General features: G+C 40.6%; 1 protein-coding gene and 1 pseudogene across 1 annotated transcript in view; one reads left to right on the forward strand and one right to left on the reverse strand.

The window, feature by feature from the left end:
* HERC2 (HECT and RLD domain containing E3 ubiquitin protein ligase 2) overlaps positions 1–23,051 on the forward strand; it is a 231,180-nt gene that overhangs the window by 167,803 nt on the left and 40,326 nt on the right. The window contains 5 exon segments of the mRNA XM_065880686.1: positions 9,724–9,895; positions 10,743–10,932; positions 11,746–11,886; positions 16,052–16,243; positions 18,746–18,899. Of these exon segments, the coding sequence (XP_065736758.1) occupies positions 9,724–9,895; positions 10,743–10,932; positions 11,746–11,886; positions 16,052–16,243; positions 18,746–18,899 (849 nt within the window).
* LOC136125872 (NADH dehydrogenase [ubiquinone] 1 alpha subcomplex subunit 5-like) lies at positions 232–583 on the reverse strand (annotated as a pseudogene).

Genomic DNA, 23,051 nt, shown 5'->3' on the forward strand with positions numbered 1-23,051 from the left:
AATCTTCCCACAACCTCTTTGTTTTCTTAAAAAATATCATCTTGGAAATAATTTGAATGAATGCTCTGCAAATCAAGAATTGATTCACAAGTCCCTATTACCATAATCATCAATTTTAACAAGTCTCCTCAATATGTTTTATATCAGTTTTCTTGATTATAAGATGAATATGGAAACATTTTTAATATAACAGAATATTTAATTATTATCAGTTTCCCATGAAAACACAAGTCATTTAATGGTGTTCCATTGGTTGGCAGGAGGCTCTTCCACTGAAGACTCCCATGGTTTCCATTCCACCATTTTTCTCACCAGACTTAGTTCATTTTCAGCCTAAAGAATCACCTCTTCTAGTTGGCCACCCTGAAATTGCTCTTCTAATTTTTTAACATCTGGCTTCACTTTAAACCATACACAGCTTCTCATTTGTAATCTATTCTGTATACCTTTTATATGGTACATTTTTAAGGATTTGTCCAAGAACATAAAGAATCTTTGTATACAATATTTTTAGCCTCTTGTGTGGACTCTTACATACCCACAGTCCCACAAGGCCAGTGGTCTTCTTCAGCATGCCCACCATGACAGCCCAGTTTTATGTATTTTAAAAATTTCTTTTCAGCTTTGTTTTTGACCTGTGGATTATTTTTTTTGTACCTTGTTGTATTCAAGTTGCCAAAAAAAAAAAAGGTTAAGAACTGTTACCTCTTTGTTCATGATGGATATTGGTTTGTAATTTTCTATTAGTATCTCTGTCTGGTCTCATAGAATGAAGTGGTAAGTGTTCCCTTCTTTTCAGTTTTCCTTTTCATTTTGTGTAGAATTGGTATTCTTTCAGTAGCATTCACCAGTAAAGCCATCTGGGCCTAGAGTTCTTTGTGCAGTTTCTTTATGTTTTTTAACCACAAATTTAATTCCTTTAATAGATTCAGGGTTATCTGTTTTTTCTTTTTCTAGTAAGATTTGTGTCTTTGATGGAAGTTGAACTTATTGGCATAAAGTTGGTCTCAATATTTGCTTATTTTTCTTTTAACATTTGTAGACTCTGTAGTGATGTCATTATTCATTCCTTATATTGGTAATTGTACCTTCTCTTTCCTAGAGGTTTATCAGTTTTATTAAGTTTTTTCAAAGAACAAGCTTATGGTTTCCTTGATTTTTCTTTATTGTTTTTCTGTTCTCTATTTCACTGATCTCCCCTATCTTTATTCTTTTCTTCTAAGAAGCTTAGGATCTTCCTACTTTTCTAATGTGGACATTTACTTTTCTCTCCTTGATTAATTGACTCTGCTATCATTATGACAGATTACCCTCTTTATCCCTTTGCTTTGAAATTCTTGCTTTAAAGTCAAATTTGTCTGATATGAATATAGTGACTCTAGCTTTCTTTTGACCAATGCTATATAGTACTTAAACTATGGTACTCCATATACTACGGCAAACTATGGTATATCTTTTCCATTCTTTTACTTTTAACCTACTAAAAGACACTTCCTTGTACGAAACATATAGTTGTATTTAGCTTTTTAATTTTTTCTCTGACAGTCTCTAATTGGGGTGTTCATTTCACTTACAGTTAATGTGATTATTAATGTATCTGTTTTCAGTCAGTATCCTGCTATTTGTTTTCTGTTAGTCCTAGCTGTTCATTGTTCTTTTTCTTCTCTTTTTTTTTGCCTTTCTTTGAGTTAATTGTTCTTTATGATTTTATTTTCTCTTTGTTTTCTTTGAGCTCTAACTTATTATGTTATTTTAGTGATTGCTTTAGGATATATATTATACACCTTTAATTTATCATAGTCTACCTTCAGGTGATTCTACACTTTCATGTATAGTATACGAATTATACAACAGTATACCTCTATTTCTTCCCTCCTAGCCTTTGTGCTGTTGTTGTTATACATTTCTTTGTATGTTGTAAATGTGACAGTTTTTAAAATTAATTTTCTTTGAACATTAGGTTATCTATTTAAATGAATTAAAAAGAAAAGAATATCTCTATATTTACTCATGTAATTACCATTTCTGGTGTTCTTTTTTTTTTTTTAAACATCTTTATTGGGGTATAATTGCTTTACAATGGTGTGTTAGTTTCTGCTTTATAACAAAGTGAATCAGTGATACATTCTGGTGTTCTTCATTCCTTTGTGGAGATCCATATTTCCATCTGGCACCATTTTCCTTCTGCTTAAAGGACTTACTTTTTTTTTTTTGCGGTACGCAGGCCTCTCACTGTTGTGGCCTCTCCTGTTGCGGAGCACAGGCTCCAGACGCGCAGCCTCAGTGGCCATGGCCCACGGGCCCAGCTGCTCCGTGGCATGTGGGATCTTCCCAGACTGGGGCACGAACCCGTGTCCCCTGCATCGGCAGGCGGACTCTCAACCACTGCGCCACCAGGGAAGCCCAAGGACTTACTTTTTTATGTCTTGTAGCTCAGGTCTGGGGTTCCTCCTTTCAGCTTTTTATGTTTGCAGTATATTTTAGCTGGGTATAAAATTTTTGGTTGACATTGTTTTCATTGAGAATTTGCTGTCATTCTTACTTTGTTCTTCTGTACATAACATCTTTTTTTTTTAAGGTTTTCAAAATAACATTTATTTCTTAAAAGTTAACATGTGCATAATAGGAAACCAAAGAACACAAGAAGCAAAAAACAAAGTCATCTATCATCACAAGCAGTTTACCATTTGATGTGTCCTTCTAGGTCTCGTTTGTATATTTAAACAACTAAGCATCCATTTTTATGTAATTAAGATCATACAGTTATGTATCATGCTTTTTCACACATCATGAATATTTACCATTTCAAAGTCCCAAGGCTATGAGTATTTTGATAACCAAAAATACACTACACCAACTCAATCTGGAAGGAAAAAAAATGTAATCCTTTCTTGGCGACAAAAACTTCAGAAAAGACAAAAATGGCAACAGGCCTCTAGATAAAGATATTGGCAGAGTTATGATTAAAATACTGCATTCCCTTAATGTTCAATTAAAAAATGAGATATAAAGCAACAGAGTACCCAAAGTATAATGCTCTTAAGAGGATTCATTATCTGATCTAAACTATTGAAGTATTAGCAAGGAGGTATGTTTCCGCTGAGTTACTTAACAGTGTATTCCTATAGTACAGCTAAGAGATGCACACACCATCAGTGGTTATCATCAAAATATAAAAAGGAACACATCCACATACTGCCCTCCTTTTTATACTTCCTTCTACCCCTCTGCTGCCAACCTAATGAACAAGTCCTGGTGTACATTTCTCAGATGGTTTAACAATTCCATGTCCAAGATGCTACTTTTTTACCAGTTATAACAAAGATATTTACAAATTGGTTAATTCACTAGCTCTACTTTTTATCACATACATTGTCACCTCAGGACTCCTAAAAAGCCTAGATGTTGCAAAATAATGAATGAACCTTGTCCATAATAAGCATTGGTACTTTACAAAAATGCACATTTAGACCTATGGTTATAACCTAAAACTGTCTTCTAGATGTGGAGATACTAGCTAAGAGCCCTTCCCTTCACCCTTCCTCTTACCTCTCCTCCAGCATATCAGCGACTAAGTACAGGACTATACCTAGCTCCAAGAGGTGGATTAACGTAGATGCTCCCAGAAGACACAGCCCTTCCTAAAAACCAACAAAAGGGCATTTATTAAGGGGTTATTTTACTCCCTCTACTTTTAATATACTTTGGGCATTAGGACTCGCTTATTCTTTAATACACAGCAATATTAACTAAAACACACAAGTAGAACAATGGTTAGACAATCTGAACTTGTCTAAAGACTCATGGGCACAGATCCCTTCTCTGTACTTCCTTCCCTGTCTGCTTCCCGCCTCCCCCCCCAGCGAGTCAGCTTACTCTCCAAGACTCAAGTTTAACAATTTCCACTCCCCCAATACAAGCATTCCTATGAATTAACAGGAAAAAAATACTTTAAAGGTGTTACTTTTAACTCTCTGTTTTCAACATATGTTATGCACTTTTACACATCTAGAAAGATTAGATGTTTCAAATACAGATTTAAGTTTGTCCACTATGTATACACGTAGTAGCACTGAAGAAACTGCACACAAAGGCTATAGTCACAAAGTGTCTCCTAAACAGGAACACTCTGGCCTAGAAGTCTAGCTTCCCCTTCTCATCTCTATCAACCCAGTGGGCAAGAATAATAAGCATCTGTAATGCTTAGAGGGGATTTTAACAATTTTACTTCTTCCAGTTGTTTTCAGAAGTCTTTCCTATGAATTTTAACACAAAGTGTACACAATATATTTATCGGCTATTTTTTTCATACACTGGCAACCTCTTTAACATCTAGGAAGACTAGATGTTGTAAATTTGGACCCTCTGTCCTTTATGTACACTATGTACACAGCCAAGTAAAACAAAACGCAGAGACACACCAGACAATGGTTAGTCTTGGTATAAAGCCCTTTACACTTTCTTCTCCCTGAACCAGCACAAATAAAATAATGTGTACTGCTCAGAGAGGTGGTTTGATCATTTTGATCACTCCATTTCTAAAAGACAGTATTTCATATGAATTTTAACAAAAGGATATATCTACAAAATATGTTACTTCACTACCTCTACTTTTAACATACTTTGTTCACTTCTAAACATCTAGAAAGAGTAGATGTTTCAAATAAGGACTTAAGTTTGTCCACTGTATACACAGTAGTGTTGAATAAACTACACACATGTAACAATGTTTAGATCTGAAAGTGTGTTCTACATAGGGACATTCTAATCTAGAACACTTCATTTCTTCCAGTACCTCCTTTCTGCCATCCATCCAACATTGGGCAAGTACAGGCACAGGTGTCACTTAGATGTGATTTACAATTTCACTTCCAAAGGCCCTTTTCAGAAGACAGCCTTTCAATGAATTTTAACACAAAGTGTACAAAATGTGTTAGTTTACTAACTCTACTTTTGTCATACATTGGCAACATCTTTAATATCTAGAGACTAGATATTATAAAATTGGGACCCACTGGTCCAGTATATACAAAATATATACAGTAAAGTTAAACAAAATGCATGAAACATATAGAGCAATGGATAAGTTGAAATGTTCTAGTACCTGCTAGCAAAACATCGTTTGCAATCTTCCCTCCCACCTCCCTAAACCCAATGAACAAGCAATGGATAAGTTGAAATGTTCTAGTACCTGCTAGCAAAACATCGTTTTGAGCAATGGATATAGAGCAATGGATAAGTTGAAATGTTCTAGTACCTGCTAGCAAAACATCGTTTGCAGTCTTCCCTCCCACCTCCCTAAACCCAATGAACAAGCACAGAGTATACTGTTCAGAGAGGAGGTTTAACAATTCCATTTCCAAAGACAGTATTTCTCATCAGTTTTTAAAAGCTATTTACAAGAAGCATTAGTCTACTAAAACTACTTTTAAATACATCAAGCACTTCTAAACATCTAGAAAGAATAGATATTTCATATAAGAACTTGCTTGTCCACTATGTACACGGCACTGTTAAATAAAATTGCACACACGTACCAATGGTTATAATCTGAGGTATCTTCTAAATATGACCATTTTGGCCTGAACCATTTCCTCCCTCACTTCCTTCTCTCCACCGCCAATCCCGTGGACAAGTACATGCATGTGTAATGCTCAGAGGTGGTTGAACAAATTCATATCCAAAAGTCATTTACAGAAGACAAGCTTTCCTATGAATTTCAATAAAGTATACAAAATGTGCTCATTTTACTACTTTGTCATACACTGGCAACCACTTTAACATCTAGAGACCAGATGTTGCAAAACCAGGACTCAATTTGTCCATTATATACACTGTATACACAGCAAAACAAAATGAACATACAAAAAATGGTTTTGTCTGAAAACGTCCAGATAGGAACACACTAGCATATTACCTTTTGCAATTCTTTCCCTCCCTCCTCCAAACCACTGAACAAGTATAGACAATAGTATACTGCTCAGAGAGGTGGTTTAACATTTAACATTCCCAGAGACAGTACTTCCTGTGAATTTTAGCAAAAAGATATTTACAAAGTGATATTTTACTACCTCTACATTTAACATACTTTGGGCACTTCTAAACATCTAGATGGACTAGATGTTTCAAATAAGGACTTAATTTGTCCACTATATACAGAGCAGTGCTGAAGGAACTGCACACATGTTACAGTTATAATCTGAACTGTCTTCAAAATACCAGCATTCTAGCCATTCTAAGACCAACCCCCTTCTCTCTCTCCCCCCTCCACCAACCCAGAGGGCTATCATGCTCAAATTTTCAGAAGACAACCTTTCCTAGAAATTTTAACACAAAATGTATTATTTACTAACTCTATTTTTGTCATACACTGGCAACCTCTTTAACATCTAGAAAGACCAGATGTTGTAAATTAGGACTCATTTGTCCATTATATACACTATATACACAGCAAAGTGAAACCAAATGCAGGAATATAAAAAAGACAATGGTTAATCTTGCATCACTATAAACACACTGGCACAGAGCTCTTTGCACTTCCTTCTCCTCCCCCCGACCTTGAACCAGTGCACAAACAAACACAGTGCATACTGCGTACTGTTCAAAAAAGTGGTTTGGCCACCCCTCCCCCCCAAAGCAACATTTCATACGAATTTTAACAAAATGATATTTACAAAATGTCTTTTTACTACCTCTACTTTGAACATATATCAGGCACTTTAGAAGATCTAGAAAGACTAGATATTTCAAAAAAGTACTTACTGTCAACTACACATACAATAGTAAGGAGTAAAATGCACACACAAAACAATGGTTCTAATATGCAAATGTCTTCTAACTGTGACCAGTCTGGCACAGAATCATCTTTTCTTCCTCCTCAACGTCTTCCATTCCATGTCCTCTAACCCACTGAACAAACGTGGTCCTCTGTGGCTCCTGATGTCGCCTCTAGAGGCCGGTCAAACAACTCCATTTCGAAAAGTCATTTCCAGAAGACGTTTCTTTTCTACGGTTTTTTTAAAAAAACAAATGGCGGGCTTCCCTGGTGGCGCAGTGGTTGAGAGTCTGCCTGCCGACGCAGGGGACACGGGTTCGTGCCCCGGTCCGGGAAGATCCCACATGCTGCGGAGCGGCTGGGCCCGTGAGCCATGGCCGCTGGGCCTGTGCATCCGGAGCCTGTGCTCCGCAATGGGAGAGGCCACAGCAGTGAGAGGCCTGCGTATCGCAAAAAAAAAAAAAAAAAAAAAAAACAAATGGCATCTACAAGACATGTGACTTTAACTCTATCATACATCGGCAACCTCTTCACATCTAGAAGGCCTATATGTAGCGAAAAGTTTTCTTTCGAAAGGTTGGGGGAAAGTTGAGAGCAGCTTTTCCATATTATATACACAGGCCTTCTATAAACGGCCAGTAAATCTTACCAAAGGGTGGCTGGCACTTCCTATTGGCGGCATGTGGTACGTTATTCTACCATTTCTATCGAGGTAGACATCGGGGTCTTGGTAGAACGACGACCAACCGCCCGATGACCCGCTAACGTTTCACCCGTCGTCAGTCGGGGCTCTGCACACTTTCCGGGCCCGTTCAGGCCTTTGTCCGTCGTTGTCCGGACGAGGTGAGGTCTCGTCCAGCTGGGGCAGAGAGGTCACCTCAGGTCTCGGATCCGCACGGGCTCCAAGGCCTAAGAGTGGCTGAGCTGACCTCCACGTAGACCCCCCCTTCCCGGGCCCTCGAGGCTCTAACGGCCCTCCGCGGTGTTCGGTGTTCCAGTGGCCGCCATTCTTCTCGCCCTGCCACGCCCGACGCCCAAAGGCGCCATGTCCTTGGTGGCCTGCCGGAGGCTTCGCCTAACCCCTGCAGCGTGGGGTCAAGAGACCCGGCGGTGGGCGGGATCTGGGCTCCGAGGGGCCGCCAGCATTAGGTCGCGGAGGTGGGGGTGGGGGAGCAGTTCGTTGCTGCTTCCGGGCTCGGGCACTGCCAGTGGGCGGCTGCGGTGAGGGCTCTGGGGCTCGGCAAGACACAGCCTGAGCCTGTCCCGGGGGCCCCCCAGTTCACCTGCCGACCAGAGGTCGGAGGGCCTGGAGGGCCCCAGGCTAGAAGGCCGCGATCCGCTTCTCACCGCGCTCTCTACCGGAACTCTGTACATAACATGTTTTATCTCAGACTACTTTTAGGATTTTCTCTTTATTTCCATGTTTTTTATCTTCATGGTTCATGTGCTTGTGGGTCATTGTGCTTCTTGGATCTTTGGGTTTCTAATTTTCAACAAATTTGGAAATTTTTCAGTTACTATTCTTCACAAAAAATTTCTTTCCTGTACCTTTCTTTCTCCTCTTTGGGAGGTTTAGTTCTATGTATATTAGGTCTCTTGAAGTTGTTCCACAGATAAATGACATTGTTCATTTTTTAACTTCCTTTTCTGTGTTTCATTTTGGATAGCTTATATTGCTATGTCTCCAAATTCACTTGTCTTTTCTTCATTTTCTAATGTGCTGTTAATGTTACCAAACTGTTTAAATCTCAGACATCCTAGCTACCTCTCTCGAAATTTGATTTGGGCATTTTTATATCTTTCATGTCTCTGGTTCTCTTTTGAACATATGGAATAGAGATATAATAAACGTTTTAACCTGTCTACTGATTGTAATATCTGTGTTAGTTCTGGATTGTTTAGCTCAATTGATTTTTCTTCTTATTTCCGAATTGAGTGGTATTTTACTGCCTTTCTGCCCGCTGGGTAACTTTTAGTTGGATGCCATACAGTGTGAATTTTAACCTGAATGTTGCTGGAGATTTTTGTGTGTGTATAAATTTTCTTGAGCTTAGGTACAGTTAAGTTACTCTCAAACAGTTTGATCTTTTTGGGTCTTGGTTTTGGATTTGTTAAGTGGATTCAGACCTGATATTAGCCTGGGGCTAATTATTTCCCCACTGAGTATTCTACTCAGTGTCTTGTGAATTATGAGGTCTTCCCATTTGGCGGATGGAAGCAGGCACTAGTTGGGCCCTCCATTTTCTCCCAGCCTCTGTGCTGGGTCTCCAGTCCTTTCATGCAGTTCTTTCTTTGGCTTTGGGCAGTGCCCTTTTATGTAGGCACCCATCAGCTTCTGCTGCATCCTTAGCTGGATGAGTGAGAGCACCAGCACATCTCCAGGGCACTCTGTGGGCAACTTTCTCCTCTCATCCTGTCCTGTGAACTTTGGCCACATTGGACTCCCTGGCTCTGAGCTCTACTTCCTCTGCTCGCAGAGACCACTGAGCTCCACCTGGTTCTCTCCCTCTGCTGAGGCCTGGGAAGTCTCAGGGCAGTGAGCTGGAACATGTGTCCACTAAGACTGTATATGGTGAACATCTTGTCTTCTCACCATTGTTTTGGATTATTTTTTGTTTTACATTTCAACGATAAGTAAATACAGATAGTTATTGTAGTATTTTCAAAGCTTACTTATGTATAGCGTAAATTGTTGTAAGTGTATTTTGCAAAAGTATTTATATCTGTTTGCATTTACAGTGAACCTTTGCTGAAAATAGCTTCTTTAGATAAGTATAGATCATTTTTTTTAAACTCTGAAAGACCATTAATGAAACTAATATTTAATTTGTGAAATAGCAAAATGCAGATTGCAGTGTGTCTTGGAACTAAACTGAAAGGTCAAATGATAGAAACAGAGCAAACTGTGATCTTAACAATTGAACCCAAATTTTATTTTCCTTTTTCAGGTGTGCCTTCTGATGCTGACTCTTCTGCTACCAGTAATAAAATCAGTGGTGCAAATAATTCTAAACCAAATCGCCCCTCTCTTGCCAAGATTCTCCTGTCATTAGATGGAAATCTGGCGAAACAGCAGGCCTTATCTCATATACTTACAGCACTGCAAATCATGTATGCCAGGTAGGCTCGTTTGCTAACTTTTGAAATCCCACAGCTATGTAAGCTTTGGGTTTTTGTAGTTTTTTGATGGAAAATGTTGTGTGTATTGTTTTTAAATACTGTGAGTTCTGGGTCATACACCCTTTGATGGTGAATAATGGTATCTGTGCTTTCTTTAATGGAGGTTGAAATATGAATTAGAAAATCAAGTTAAAGAACATTTTCATTATTTTTTATGGCCAATAAACTTTAAACATATTTTGGGGGATGAGAGGAAGAATCAGTTGTTACTAATATACAGTAATGTTCAAGACACCTGTCATCTCCTTCACTTTTGATAAGGCGTTTTGGTAGTGCTGTGTTTTCCACCGTTTTGCTGCTGTTTTCTCACAACCTGAATAAGTGCCCCAGCCATCAGTGTATCATGGTTATGCATCTGATGAATAGAAATTAATACTTACACAGGAACATTAGTTTAGACCAAAGGCTGACTTATTGTTGAGAGGACGTTTAGTCCTTGCTGTCTTGTGTGAGGCACCTTTGGTATTTGGCTTTCAGTAAACACAAAATTACCCTCAGGCTTGAACAGACCAAGAAGATTTCTCAGGGTAATACAGAGGCTGATATTTATGTTGGCAGTTTTTCACCTGTCATCACTGTGGTCATTCAATAAATAAGATCAGGAGTAAGTATTTTAGCTTTTAGCCGATGGATAGTAATAACATTCAGTATTTTTCTAAAACTCTTTTTATACTTATCTTATAAAAATGAGGGGGTCCTTCAATAAGCGCTTGTCCTGCCCCCTGACTCTTCCTTTCTGCAGAGGTGAATGGCAGCTCACTGCAGGTCTGGCTTTCTCTCCTGACAGAGACGCCGTGGTCGGGGCCCTGATGCCAGCTGGCATGGTTGCCCTGGTGGAGTGTCCCTCGTTCTCTTCCTCAGCACCCACTTCTGATGTGTCTGCCATGGCCAGTCCCATGAATGGAGAGGAGTGTGTGCTGGCTGTTGATATTGAAGACAGACTGAGTCCAAATCCATGGCAAGAAAAGAGAGGAGAGGTAAAAATAAATGTTAAAGCAATAAAGCAATATTTGATCAGAAAGGAAAAGGTAGCTAATTTGTATCTAGTAAAGTATGTCATTCTTTCACTTAATTCAGAGTGTTTTTGTGCCTACTGCTGTGATTTTTGGCTTGAATTAGAAAATATTCTGTTTGCAAAAGGAGCCTTGGAACTTCCCTGGTGGTCCAGTGACTAAGACTCCATGCTCCCAATGCACGGGGGCCTGGGTTTGATCCCTGGTCAGAGAACTAGATCCCACACGCATGCTGCAACTAAGAGCTCGCATGACACAACTCGCCTGCCGCAACTCGCCTGCCGCAACTAAAAAGATCCTTCATGCGGCGACGAAGATCCCGTGTGCTGCAACTAAGTCCCGGCACAGCCAAATAAATAAATATTTTTTTAAAAAAGGAGCCTTTTTCGTGTGTAGATGGAAACAGATTATTCTTTTAAAAAGTTGCTAAATGCAAGTGCACAGTTGTTTATCTGAAGTTCTGAAACGTGAAAGCTCCAAAAGCTAAAGATTTTTGTAACTTATTTCAGGGAAAAATCCAACTTGAGGAAATGGGAGCTCATTTTAGTTGTTTTCATGTGACCTGTTGTGACTATTAATAGGTTCTCCTGGGAATATGAATATGGTTGATTTTGCAGGGCTGTCCCAGAGCCCACTGGAGGTGGTAGCTTGTTGTGTAAGTGCCTTGTTACCTCTATAAAATCTGGTATATTCCAGGTGGCCCAAGGGGTAAGGCTTTTGGAGTTGGATGGGAAGTGTGCCATGTTGCCAAGTTTCTCCTTTTCTTCTTCATTTTAGATCGTCTCTTCTGAGGATGCTGTGACCCCCTCCGCAGTGACCCCATCTGCTTCCTCAGCTTCTTCTCGGCCATTTATTCCAGTAACAGATGACCCAGGAGCTGCCAGCATCATTGCAGAAACCATGACCAAAACCAAAGAGGTCAAGGGCTTTCTTCTTTAACATTTTATTTTGAAATAATCTTAAATGTACACACAAGTTGCAGAAGTAGTTCATAGAAATAGAACATGGTATAAGCCTGTGTACTATGTGATATACTCCTAGGTACTGTCTACCTAGGTTCTCCAGTTGTTAGTGTTTCTAAACCGTTGGCGGGAGTGCTGTAGGGCACAATCCCCAACTCTCCTTAATGTTTCAGTGCATATTTCCTGAGTATCAGGACATTACCATTGATCCAGGATTACTTTCTGTCCATAGACCTATTCAGATTTTGCTCATTGTACCAGTAGTATCCTTTATAGGTCTAGGACCCAGCCCAAGGTTGAGTGTTGTATCTTTGGTCTTCAATATGGAACAATCCTTCAGTTCCTGTTTTTGTCAGAAACGCCACAAGAATGATGCAGGGTTCTTTTCAGTGCATCCCATTGGGATGTGTGCATTGTTAATTTGCTGCATTACAGGTGATGTTAATTCTTACTATTTTGTTAAAAGTATCTGCCAGATTTCTCTATTGGGAGTTAATAAAAGTGTGTTAATAAGTATTCATGGGGAGATACTTTGAGACTGTGTTACTACCTTATCCCTTGTCATATTTTCACCTACCAGTTTTTAGTATCTTGATGATTCTAGCTGGATCCATTATTACTGTGGTAGTTGTCATGTGGTGATTTTTCAAATTTCGTCATTCCTTTTGGAATATCACTGTTGCGGTTCTTCTGTAAGTGAGAACTTTCCTTTCTCATCTCATCTGTTTGTCTGTCTATTGGTACAGATTCATGGGATCCTGTTTTACTCAAATAATGACATACATCATTTGACACCCAAATTGCCCCAGACTTGGCCATTGGGAGCCCTTTCCAGCTGGTTTGTCCTTCTGATGTGTCCCCATAACTCTTTGAGCACTTCCTTACTTCCTAGCACAATAGAGTGTTCCAAACTTATCTTTCACCTACCCTGCCCTCGCCCTGGAATCAGCCATTTCTCCAAGGAGCGCTGGTTCCTTTTAGTGGATCAGAGAATTTAGAAACAAGATCTGGGAGCTTGGAAAGCTGATTGCTACTGGGTGTCCTTGGTTTAGGCCCTCTGAGCAAACAGACACACACACCCACAAGCATTTATTTCTCCTTTGGCACCTTATCTATATAATGAAAACCATGAGTGGTTCAAACCAATACTTTAGTTTTCAGTCCAACACCACAAGGTTTATTCTTGCTCTCTTTCTATATTTTAGGTATATAATCCTTTTATATGTTGTTGGATTGCTTTGCTATTTTTTTTTTTTTTTTTTTTTTTTTATGTGTTACGCGGGCCTCTCACTGTTGTGGCCTCTCCCGTTGCGGAGGACAGGCTCCGGACGCGCAGGCTCAGCGGCCATGGCTCACGGGCCCAGCCGCTCCGCGGCACGTGGGATCTTCCCAGACCGGGGCACGAACCCGTGTCCCCTGCATCGGCAGGCGGACTCTCAACCACTGCGCCACCAGGGAAGCCCTGCTTTGCTATTTTGCACCTTTATCTTCTCCTGATTTGGGTTAAAGCGTAATACTGGTCTCCTGGAATGAGTTGGGCTGTGTTCCTTCCTCTTCTGTTTTTTAGAAGAGTTTGTGAAGGTTTGGTATTAATTCTTTAAATATTTGGTAGAATTTTCTCTGTTCTAACATGTTCTGATTATTCTTATATTTCCTTGTTTCCTGGCACAACACAAAATTCTAGGTTTAACAAGACGTTTTATATTCCAGCACAGAAATCAGATGTTTCTTCAAGAGGTCTTGGTTCTTTTTAGTGGAGAATGGTACTTAGAAGCCAAGATCTGGGCCTTCATGTGCTCACTGCTCTTGGGGGGGGCTGCTGTTCACAACCGCTGTTCCTGGGCAGAGCTAGGAAATAAGCGTGTGTGCGCGTGCGTGTGCATGTGTGCATCCATGCAGTAAGTTATACACATTAATATTTATTTTGTTATATATCTACATATAGTGAAACCGCAGCCATACCATCAATTCTAGTAACTGCACAGGATTCATTCTACTTTCCTCCCTTTCTGTGTTGGAAACTCTTCTCTGAAAGGGAGAAACCTGGCTCCTGTTAGTGACTGTTTAATAACTTGCCCTTAGGTAGCCACCCTCCCATTTTCGCTGTCGTTCCTCTCCCACATGGACACCGCCCGTCGCCTGCACAGCTTCTGGCACGCAGAACCAGCCTGCCCTCGGCAGGGATAACTTCTCACCCTGCTTGACCTGTGACCTCCCTCACCCCTGCACCCAGTGCCGCTGGCCCAGAGCAGGGACATCTTCCCCTTGGCTCTAACACGCGGCGCCCCAACATGGATGCCCTCCCGAGCTCGCCGGGTGCCCCCATGCCAGGCCATCGCGCCTGCTCCCACCCTCTTCCCTGCCGGCCAACCCTGGGAACAGGCACACGTTGTTGTCAGTTACATCTGGAACTCTGGATTTATATTATGCTTTTACTGCTGATGAAAATATGTCCTATGGAAAATCGTCATAACCATCTATGGTGATGAGGAAATTGCTATTTATAAATTAGGTGTCTGGACTCAACTTCTGATATTTGGCAGTCTCCTAGGGTGAGGGTTTAATGCAGAAATTAATCTGAATTATGCAAAATTTTTGCTTTTAGCTAGAAGAGGGATGGTATAATTTCTTTCTTACCAATTATTTATGAGACATAGGCATTATCCAGAGTATAGCCCTTAATTCCTATCATTTCAGTTTTGATTTGATTCATAAATAATGGCAAAGTAATTTTCATGTTAGTTTTGGGCTTATTCAAGGATAGGCAGCTAGTGATTTTATTTTTTTAGCACTTCCTTTGGACTTGTCCTCTATTTTTTTTTTAAACCCCCCCACCAAAAAAATGTTGAATCCTGCTTCAAATAAGACCAAAGATGTTATATATGATTAATATATTCCACTGGATGCTTCCGCTGGTCTTCAGTGAGTGAGATTCTGGAATGTCATCGTTTCTGATGAATTTCACTTACTGATTCCCTAAGTGTTCATTCAGAGGTAGGAGCAGGGTCTATTTCTTTAAAGGGAGAAACCGTGCTCCTGCCCGAGAGAGCTATGGCTTCCAGGGCCAACTTGAGCATTGATGGACTTTGCGCATTGGATATGTCACATTGCCCTTAAGGTTCCTAAGTGGGGCTTGTGCTTCCCCTGGCTCATTTCTGTTTCTGAAAAGCATTGGCACTGGTTTTACTGAAATCCAGAAGGCAAGAGAGAAGAGAAGAGGCACTTGTGGCACCTTGTTCTTCTCCTGGAGAGCTGGACTCTGCTTGGGGAATGGGAAGGGCCCGGCTGCTCCCCTGTTCAGCACAGGTCTCAGTGTTGCTCAGAAGCTGGGGGATTTCCCAGCTCTGACGGCTCCCTATTCCCCCCTGTAAGCTGGACCCTACCGCCAGCCCCCAAGAGGCTCCTTTGTGGTGGGCGGCAGGCTGTGGGGTGGCTTTCCCGGGGGGGCACCCCCACCCTCATGCGGGGTTGGGGGTGTCAGTGGTGCTGCCACAGGCAAACAAGCGTCTCCTTTCCTCTGCTAATGTGGAAAGAGGTAAATGATCGCAGATGTGGTTTGTTTTAACTGACATACTGTGAATGGGAGGTGCAAGGGGAATATTGAGAAGACACTTTGTATATTTTCTTTTTAAAAGAACGTAAGGGGCAAGAGATTATGGACAATGTGTTACATGCCAATAAGTCCATTAAATAAGATTCTAAGAAAGAATTATGGAGAGGATCTAGACAAAATATGTAAAAGCATAGTGTACAAATTTAGTTGATAGAAAACTCCCAAACATACCCTATGGGGGTAATTTTACATGGTGTGATTTCATTCCAAGTCTCCCCTTGTAACGTACCTCTGTTATGAACTTGGTCACAGTATAAATTGTCATTTCTTTATAGTTTAGGCATTCCTTTTGACAGCCATTGGTAATTTGTGAAATAGGTAATCGATCTTGAAAGCATAGTGCAGGGTGCTGGAGATTTTAGGGGCTTGTCATTTCTTAATCTAGTATTTCATGGTCTTAAATTCTCAGAAAGTCCCTTATTCATTATTGGTAATCATGTATCCTTTGAGTTTATGACTGTTTACCTCTTAACATATCATTCCTCATTTTAATTGTTTGACTTTTTAGGATGTTGAAAGCCAAAATAAAGCGTCAGGCCCGGAACTTCAGTCCTTGGATGAGTTCACCAGCCTGTTGGTTGTGGATGACACGCGCGTCATGGTGGACCTGCTCAAGCTCTCTGTGTGCGGCCGGGCCGGGGACAAGGGCAAGGATGTGCTTTCGGCTGTGCTGTCTGGCATGGGCGCTGCCTACCCACAGGTGAGCTGCAGGCGGGTGGGCGGGCTGATGCTGTCTCGTGCTTGAAGGGCTCCTGCTAAAGATGAGTCCCTTCTCTGTCATCTGTGCTGCAGTTGCTCCCCAGTTTGCCTTTTGATGTAATTTTGATATTTTAGAATTTAGAAATTTCTAGTTTTTACGAAGTCAGATCTGCCAGTTTTTTCATTTATGGCTTCTGGATTTTGTATTATACCAAAAATATGCTACCAGCATGACATTGTTTAAAAAACTCTCTCAAGTTTCTTCTAATCATTTTTACGTTTTCATCTGTTATTATATTTACCTTTTTGAACTACCTGGGATTTATCGTGATGTAAGGGATAAAGTGAGGATTCAACTTTACTTTCTCCTAGATGGCGAACATGTTGCCCCAACATCATTGATTGAATAAATCCATTTTTTCCCTAGTGATTTGAAGAGCACTTTTTATCATATTCTAAACTTTTATGGACTTTTTTCTATTCCATTAATCTAGTTTCTGTGCTCCAATACCACAGTATTTTAAGTATTAACTATTTAAAATAGATTTTAATATTTGGTAGTACTGGGTCCTGTGGGACTTTCTGCCATGGTGATGTTCTGTACCCGAGCCATCCAGTGTGGGAGCCACCAGCCGTATGTAGCTACTGAGTACTTGAAATGTAGCTAGTGCACCTGAGGCACTGAAGTTTTCATTTTATTTAACTTTAATTAATTTAAATTTGAACAGCCACATGTGGCTAGTCTAGGGTGTAAAGTCAGTATCATATCAATATATCTTAAAAGTAGAATTGATTAGTCCTGAAGTCCTTGGGCTTCCTTAAGGACCCTTATTTATCAGCAGCCTTGCTCTGCCTTTTCAGAACTGGCTGTGTCAGGGAGTCTGATGCCATGTGCCTGTGCAGATGGGTCATCTGTGTTTCTCCAAGTTCCATACCACCACCAAAACCATAAAGTACTTAAGTATGGACAAGTGTCTTGAAATCATAGTAAATGGTTTGGTAGGTATTTTAGGGGCTTGTTAATTTCTTAATTGTATTCAGGAAGAACTAAAAGTTACAGGTTTCCTACTTTGTAGTTTTTTGAGGCAAGTTACTTGGCATAATTCTGAGAGATTAAATCAAGGTGAATTGCCATAAGCAAAATATTAATGTTTTCACAAGTTTAATGTATTTGTGTGAGGAAAGGATGGAATGAGAACATGGATTTAAAGTGATAATACCCAGCATTTCTTGTACACATTACCTGCCAGGCCTGGTTCTTGGTGCATTCTCTCAGTACGGAGCACAGACTTTCCCTTTGTTTACAGATAAGCACCCTGAGGCTCTCAGAGGTCATTACTGCCTCAAAGACACTCAGGTTGCTGGTGGGTGGGAGAAATGGTGGTGGACTCTTGAGTGCTCTGAGGACAGAACCACAGCTGTGACCGCTCTGTCACCCTCGCCTCAGAGCTTATTGGCCTCTCCTGGGGGACTGACTGGCTTTGCAGAGGAAGGTTCTGAAGCCCAGAAGAGCCCTAGTGGGCTGTGCATTAGAAGTTTGATGATGTCAGCATCTCAGATTCAAGGGGAGACAGAAACAAAGGTGGGGATTGTCTTCAAACTTTCCTGGCCAGTGGCAAGATGCTACTCCTATGTCCTACTCTGACCTGATATTTGGGACTGTTTAAGAAAAAAAGAGAAACTTTTGAATTTACAATGATAACATCTAAATGGCAGTGATCTTAGTTTGTCATTAATAAAGCTGTTTGCTAAGCTAATCTGTTTATTATCTAAGTATGAGGAAAAATAGATAAAAACAATCATTTATTTCTGAAACGTACAGAATAGATTCATTATTTTTCTCTAAATTAAAAATATTTGGAGGTTAATATGTTATTACCGTAACAGCATATTCTTGTTTGTTTTTAAAAATAGCAGTCAAGGAGTTTATAATCACCAGTATTGACCATTTAAATGGTGTGAATCACTAAAATTTTCAAATGAAATTGGAACATTATGGATTGTTGGGAGAATGTGGTATGGAGGCTGAGTCAAGAGACACCCCCAGTTGTCTTCATATTTGTAGCCCTCATTTCAGATGCCGTCTGCTGCTGTTCAACCTGGACAGCTTGGTCGTTCCTCTCCATTCCTGCTTCCCTCCTGCTTGGCCCCCAGTGCCCTCTAGGATCTTGGTCCTTTTTATACCTTTTGCTCCTTCGCTTGATAGTTTTGTTCCTGGGGCAGAAGAAATCTTGTCTTGATGTAAAGAGAAACTTGTAATCACAGGCATTTCATTTCATCAGTTGCCATGTACTGGGTGTTTTGGGTGTGTCAGGCACCTCCTGGCTGCTACCTCTGCGAGCTCTGTGCTGTCTTGATTTTCTAGGTGAGGAAACTGAGCCCTAATTTGAACTAGATTTCTCAAACTCCCAAGGCCTCCACTCTGCCCCCGTCCCTATGGAAAGATCTGAATTGGGCGGGCATCCTGACGTCCTTCTGCTTTGTACCCCGCTTCCTCCTGCAGGTGGCAGATATGTTGTTGGAGCTCTGTGTCACCGAGTTGGAGGATGTAGCCACAGACTCACAGAGTGGCCGCCTGTCCTCTCAGCCCGTGGTGGTGGAGAGTAGCCATCCCTACACTGATGACACTTCCTCCAGCGGTACAGTGAAGATACCAGGTACTCAGGGCTGGCCCCAGGGAGGAAATGGGGCATCCCTGCCTGTAGAACAGCTTCATTTCTGCAATTGCATCAGTAGAAGCAGCTGTCATTGTTTTATAGAAAAGAAGCTACGGAATTGCTTTAGAATCACTTTTCCCACCTTTGCTAGAAAAACGACCCCCCCCCCCGAAATAAAGCATGATAAAGTAAACCACTCAAAGTAAATGTTTAGCTTAATGCTTATTAGATGGATGCCTTAGTCACCAAAACTCAGGTCTAGAGTTTTTGTGCCTGTCCACAGAAGCCCTCCTTGTGTCCTCCCCTGAAGTAACACTGTCCTGGCTTGTGTTTCTGGACAGTTTCTATTACCCAAGCGTGCACTGTCATCTTACCTCTCTTAATTAATAATTTCCATCTTTTAAGTTTCTTTTGACCTACAGTTTTTTCCTTTTTTCTCAACAATTCACCTATGGAGGAACCTGGGCCTTTGACCTGCACACTCCTGCTGCACTTCCACCTGCTCCCCAGCCCCGTCTTTCTGCAGATTTCCCCTGATTCAGAGGCCCAGTTAGTTCAGCCTTTGTTGAGACCATTGGTATTTGTGATCCAGCATCTGGAAGCACCTGCTGTCTGCTTGTCTCTCCTTTCGTGATGGCAGCCGCTACTGATGCTCGTTGCCTGAGGCCGTTAAATCCATTAGAGGTTGCAAAATGGTGCTATTCTAATCGTTCCATTGCTTTCTTATTTATTTGCTAGAATACTCTATATAGGGACATGTCCTCTCCTTTGGTTGGTTGTTTGCGTAAGAAAGGCAGGATAAAAGCTTGACTCTTTTCTTCTGTTTACATTTTCAAGAGAATGAACTGGTTACCTATCATTCTTTGAAGGTGACCAGTTCTTTTTTCTTTCTTTTCTTGGCTGTACCTCGCAGCTCATGGGATCTTAGTTCCCCTACCAGGGATTGAACGCAGGCTCACGGCAGTGAAATCGCCAAGTCCTAACCACTGGACAGCCAGGGAATTACCTATTTTTTCTTTTATGTCATTTTGAACTCATGGTTTTAAACATATATGATGGGCTTTAATCCATTGTGACTATTATCCTACGGAAGCTCAGATTATCCCATCTCTAGACATCAGGAACCTCTTCAGTTTGGCTCTTGTAGTGACTCCCATATAGTCTGATATGACAGGATGCTTTAGGCTTGTCATGTAGTTTCTTCCCTCCACCTGGAATCTGCCCTGGTATCTTTTAGTGGAGATAGCATTTCAGATCACTGGGCTATCATTGTTTCTAGATTTTTTCAGTGGACAGAGATAGGATGAATGAGTGGACAGTCAGACAGACTGACTGACTGACTTTCTTTTGAGTTCATAATGATATGATAGAGCCAAATTCAGAACTACAAGGTTTCTACTTTTAACCTCTTCTGTTATGTCAGTGTTTCTTTTGCTCCATACCCAAAATCCTGGTTCTAAGACACGGGATGATAGAATTAGAATATCTCATAATTACTTATTTGCTTTATCCCACACTACATGCACAAAAGACTAAGGATACAATTCTAATACTACCAAAAATGCACATAGTTACTGAAAATATTTAACAAAATTTTTTTCTTGCTCTTTTCATTGTTGTAACTTTATTTAAATGATTATACTGTATATCCCAGAGCATAATAGCTGTTACATACTCTACTTCCTTCCTTTTAATTTGCATTTAGTTTTAGTTGTCTCCTTCCTTATTGTGATTGTCTGAAGCTCATTCTCTCATCAGTTCCTCATCAGGGCTCAGAGGACAGCAGCCCCGACTGAGGTCAGCTTGTTCTAAGAGTTTGTGCCCAAATTTGAAAGTTAGCTTTTTTGGATAGCATGTTTTTCTCCTGTGAAAGTGGGAAAATACTAATCTTTTCCCCCGCCCCTTATAAATTGTGTTTTCTTTCCATTATTTTACTAGAATATGTTTTCATATTGGTTGTTACAAGGCGATATTCTCAGATAAGGGGTTGTGCCCCTTTAAAGTGTAGTTTCAGGTCTTGTCTTTCAAGACAGTTTTTTTGCGTTACAGTTTGTAGTATTTGTTTGTATCCTAGCTTCAGTTTTCTTTTTCATGGATATGTGGTCATTTTCTTGTGTTGGATGCCGTGTAGAGCCAGGGGTGGGGGTGGGGTCCCCCGGGCTGAGGCCTGTTAGGAACTGCGCACAGCAGGTGAGCGGTGGGTGAGCAAGCGAAACTTCATCTGCTGGGAACCATCACCCCCAACCCTGGCCATGGAAGAATTGTCTTCCACGAAACCTGTCCCTGGTGCAAAAAGGTTGGGGACCGCTGTTTTAGAGTCAGCGTTGGCTACTCCCTCTCAAGTGCTTCTTTTTTCTTTTTTTTTAAACAGTTTTGGAGGAACAGTTTAATTAATTAATTTATGTCTGCGTTGGGTCTTCGTTGCTGCGCGTGGGCTTTCTCTAGTCGTGGTGAGCGGGGGCGCTGCTCTTCGTTGCGGTGTACAGCCTTTTCATTATGATGGCTTCTCTTGTTGTAAAGCATGGGCTCTAGGTGGGTGGGCTTCAATAGTTGCAACACCCAGGCTCAGTAGTTGTGGCTCGCGGGCTCTAGAGTGCAGGCTCAGTAGTTGTCGTGCACGGGCTTAGTTACTCCATGGCATGTGGGATCTTCCTGGACCAGGGCTCAAACCGTGTTCCCTGCATTGGCAGGCAGATTCTTAACCACTGCACCACCAGGAAGGTCCCTCAAGTGCATTTTATCTCTTTTTCTTTTTTTCCCTTTTGTCCTTCTGTTTGTTTCAAAGCATTATTCGTTGTGTTTATTTGCTCCTGTGCTCTTTCTAGTTTAATTTTCATTTCTGAATTTTAAAAAAAAATTCTTTACCCTATTTTCTCATTTAGTGTTTTGGTTGTCCTAATTCTAATTTATGTTGTTCTTTCATATCTTGTATCATTTTCCTAATTTCTTTTAGCTTGGTTTGAAATAATAGATTATAATTTTCATGTGTTTTGTGGGTACATCTTTCTGGCTTGCTTTCATTGTCTGTAGGAAAATGTTATTCTGTTCTTATTCTCTCTTTTATAACAATAACTTTTTATTGCATTTGACCTTGATACATTTTTTAAATTAATTTTTATTGTAGTAGTTGCTTTACAGCATTGTGTTAGTTTCTACTGTACTACAAAATGGATCAGCTATACATACACATATATCCCCTCTTTCTTGGATTTCTGACCTTGATACTTTTATCCTGATCATTTTTATGTGAAACTAGTATTCTTAAACTTTTAGAATGAGATGGCATTCAGAAAAGCTTCTTTAACTTTGAGCTCTTACTCTTTCATAGAAATTTACAAAACAAAAGATAATTCTACTCAGCGGTTGCCTAAGACAAAAATCTGGTATCCCTCTTCCTCTTTTCTGCTTCTCTCTTTACTTCATAACCAGTCTACCAGCAAGTCCTGTCATTTCTACTTTAAAAATATATTCCAAATTAGGTCATTTATCACCAACTCCAGATCATTCTGGGTCCAACCATCTAGTCTCACCTCGTTTATTATACTAGATGTCATATACTAGTATAATATACATGTTCTGCTTCTACTTCTCACCTTCTACTTCTCACCTACTTGTCCCCCAGAATCAACTCCTTACGTGGCATCTAGATAGATTCTCTTAAACGAGTCAGAACATACTGGTACTCTGCTTAAAACCCACCAGTACACCCCTGTAACCTTAAAATAGGCTGTAAACCCTTGATGGTGGGCTGTGCACCTTTACATGAGCCCTGTTCACCTCTCCAACAACAGTCTCTTCCTCTCTACCCTTCTCTCTCTCCTGTCCCCTCCACGTCATCTTCTTTGCTGGTCCTTAAATATGTTTTTCTCCTGTGAAAGTGGGAAAATGATAATCTATTTTACCCCCTTATAAATTGTGCTTTCTTTCTGTAATTTTACTAGAATATGTTTTCATATTGGTTGTTATAGGCGATATTCTCAGATAAGGGGTTGCGCCCCTTTAAAATGTAGTTTCAGGTCTTGTCGTTCAAGACAGTTTTTTTGCATTATAGTTTGTAGTATTTCTTTGCATCCTTGCTTCGGTTTTCTTTTTCATGGGTATGAAAAGGCAGATGGCAAGTACAAAGCAAGACAAATGGCCTAAACCTGGAAC

This window comes from Phocoena phocoena, chromosome 7 (assembly GCF_963924675.1).
Source record: "Phocoena phocoena chromosome 7, mPhoPho1.1, whole genome shotgun sequence".
NCBI lineage: Eukaryota > Metazoa > Chordata > Mammalia > Artiodactyla > Phocoenidae > Phocoena > Phocoena phocoena.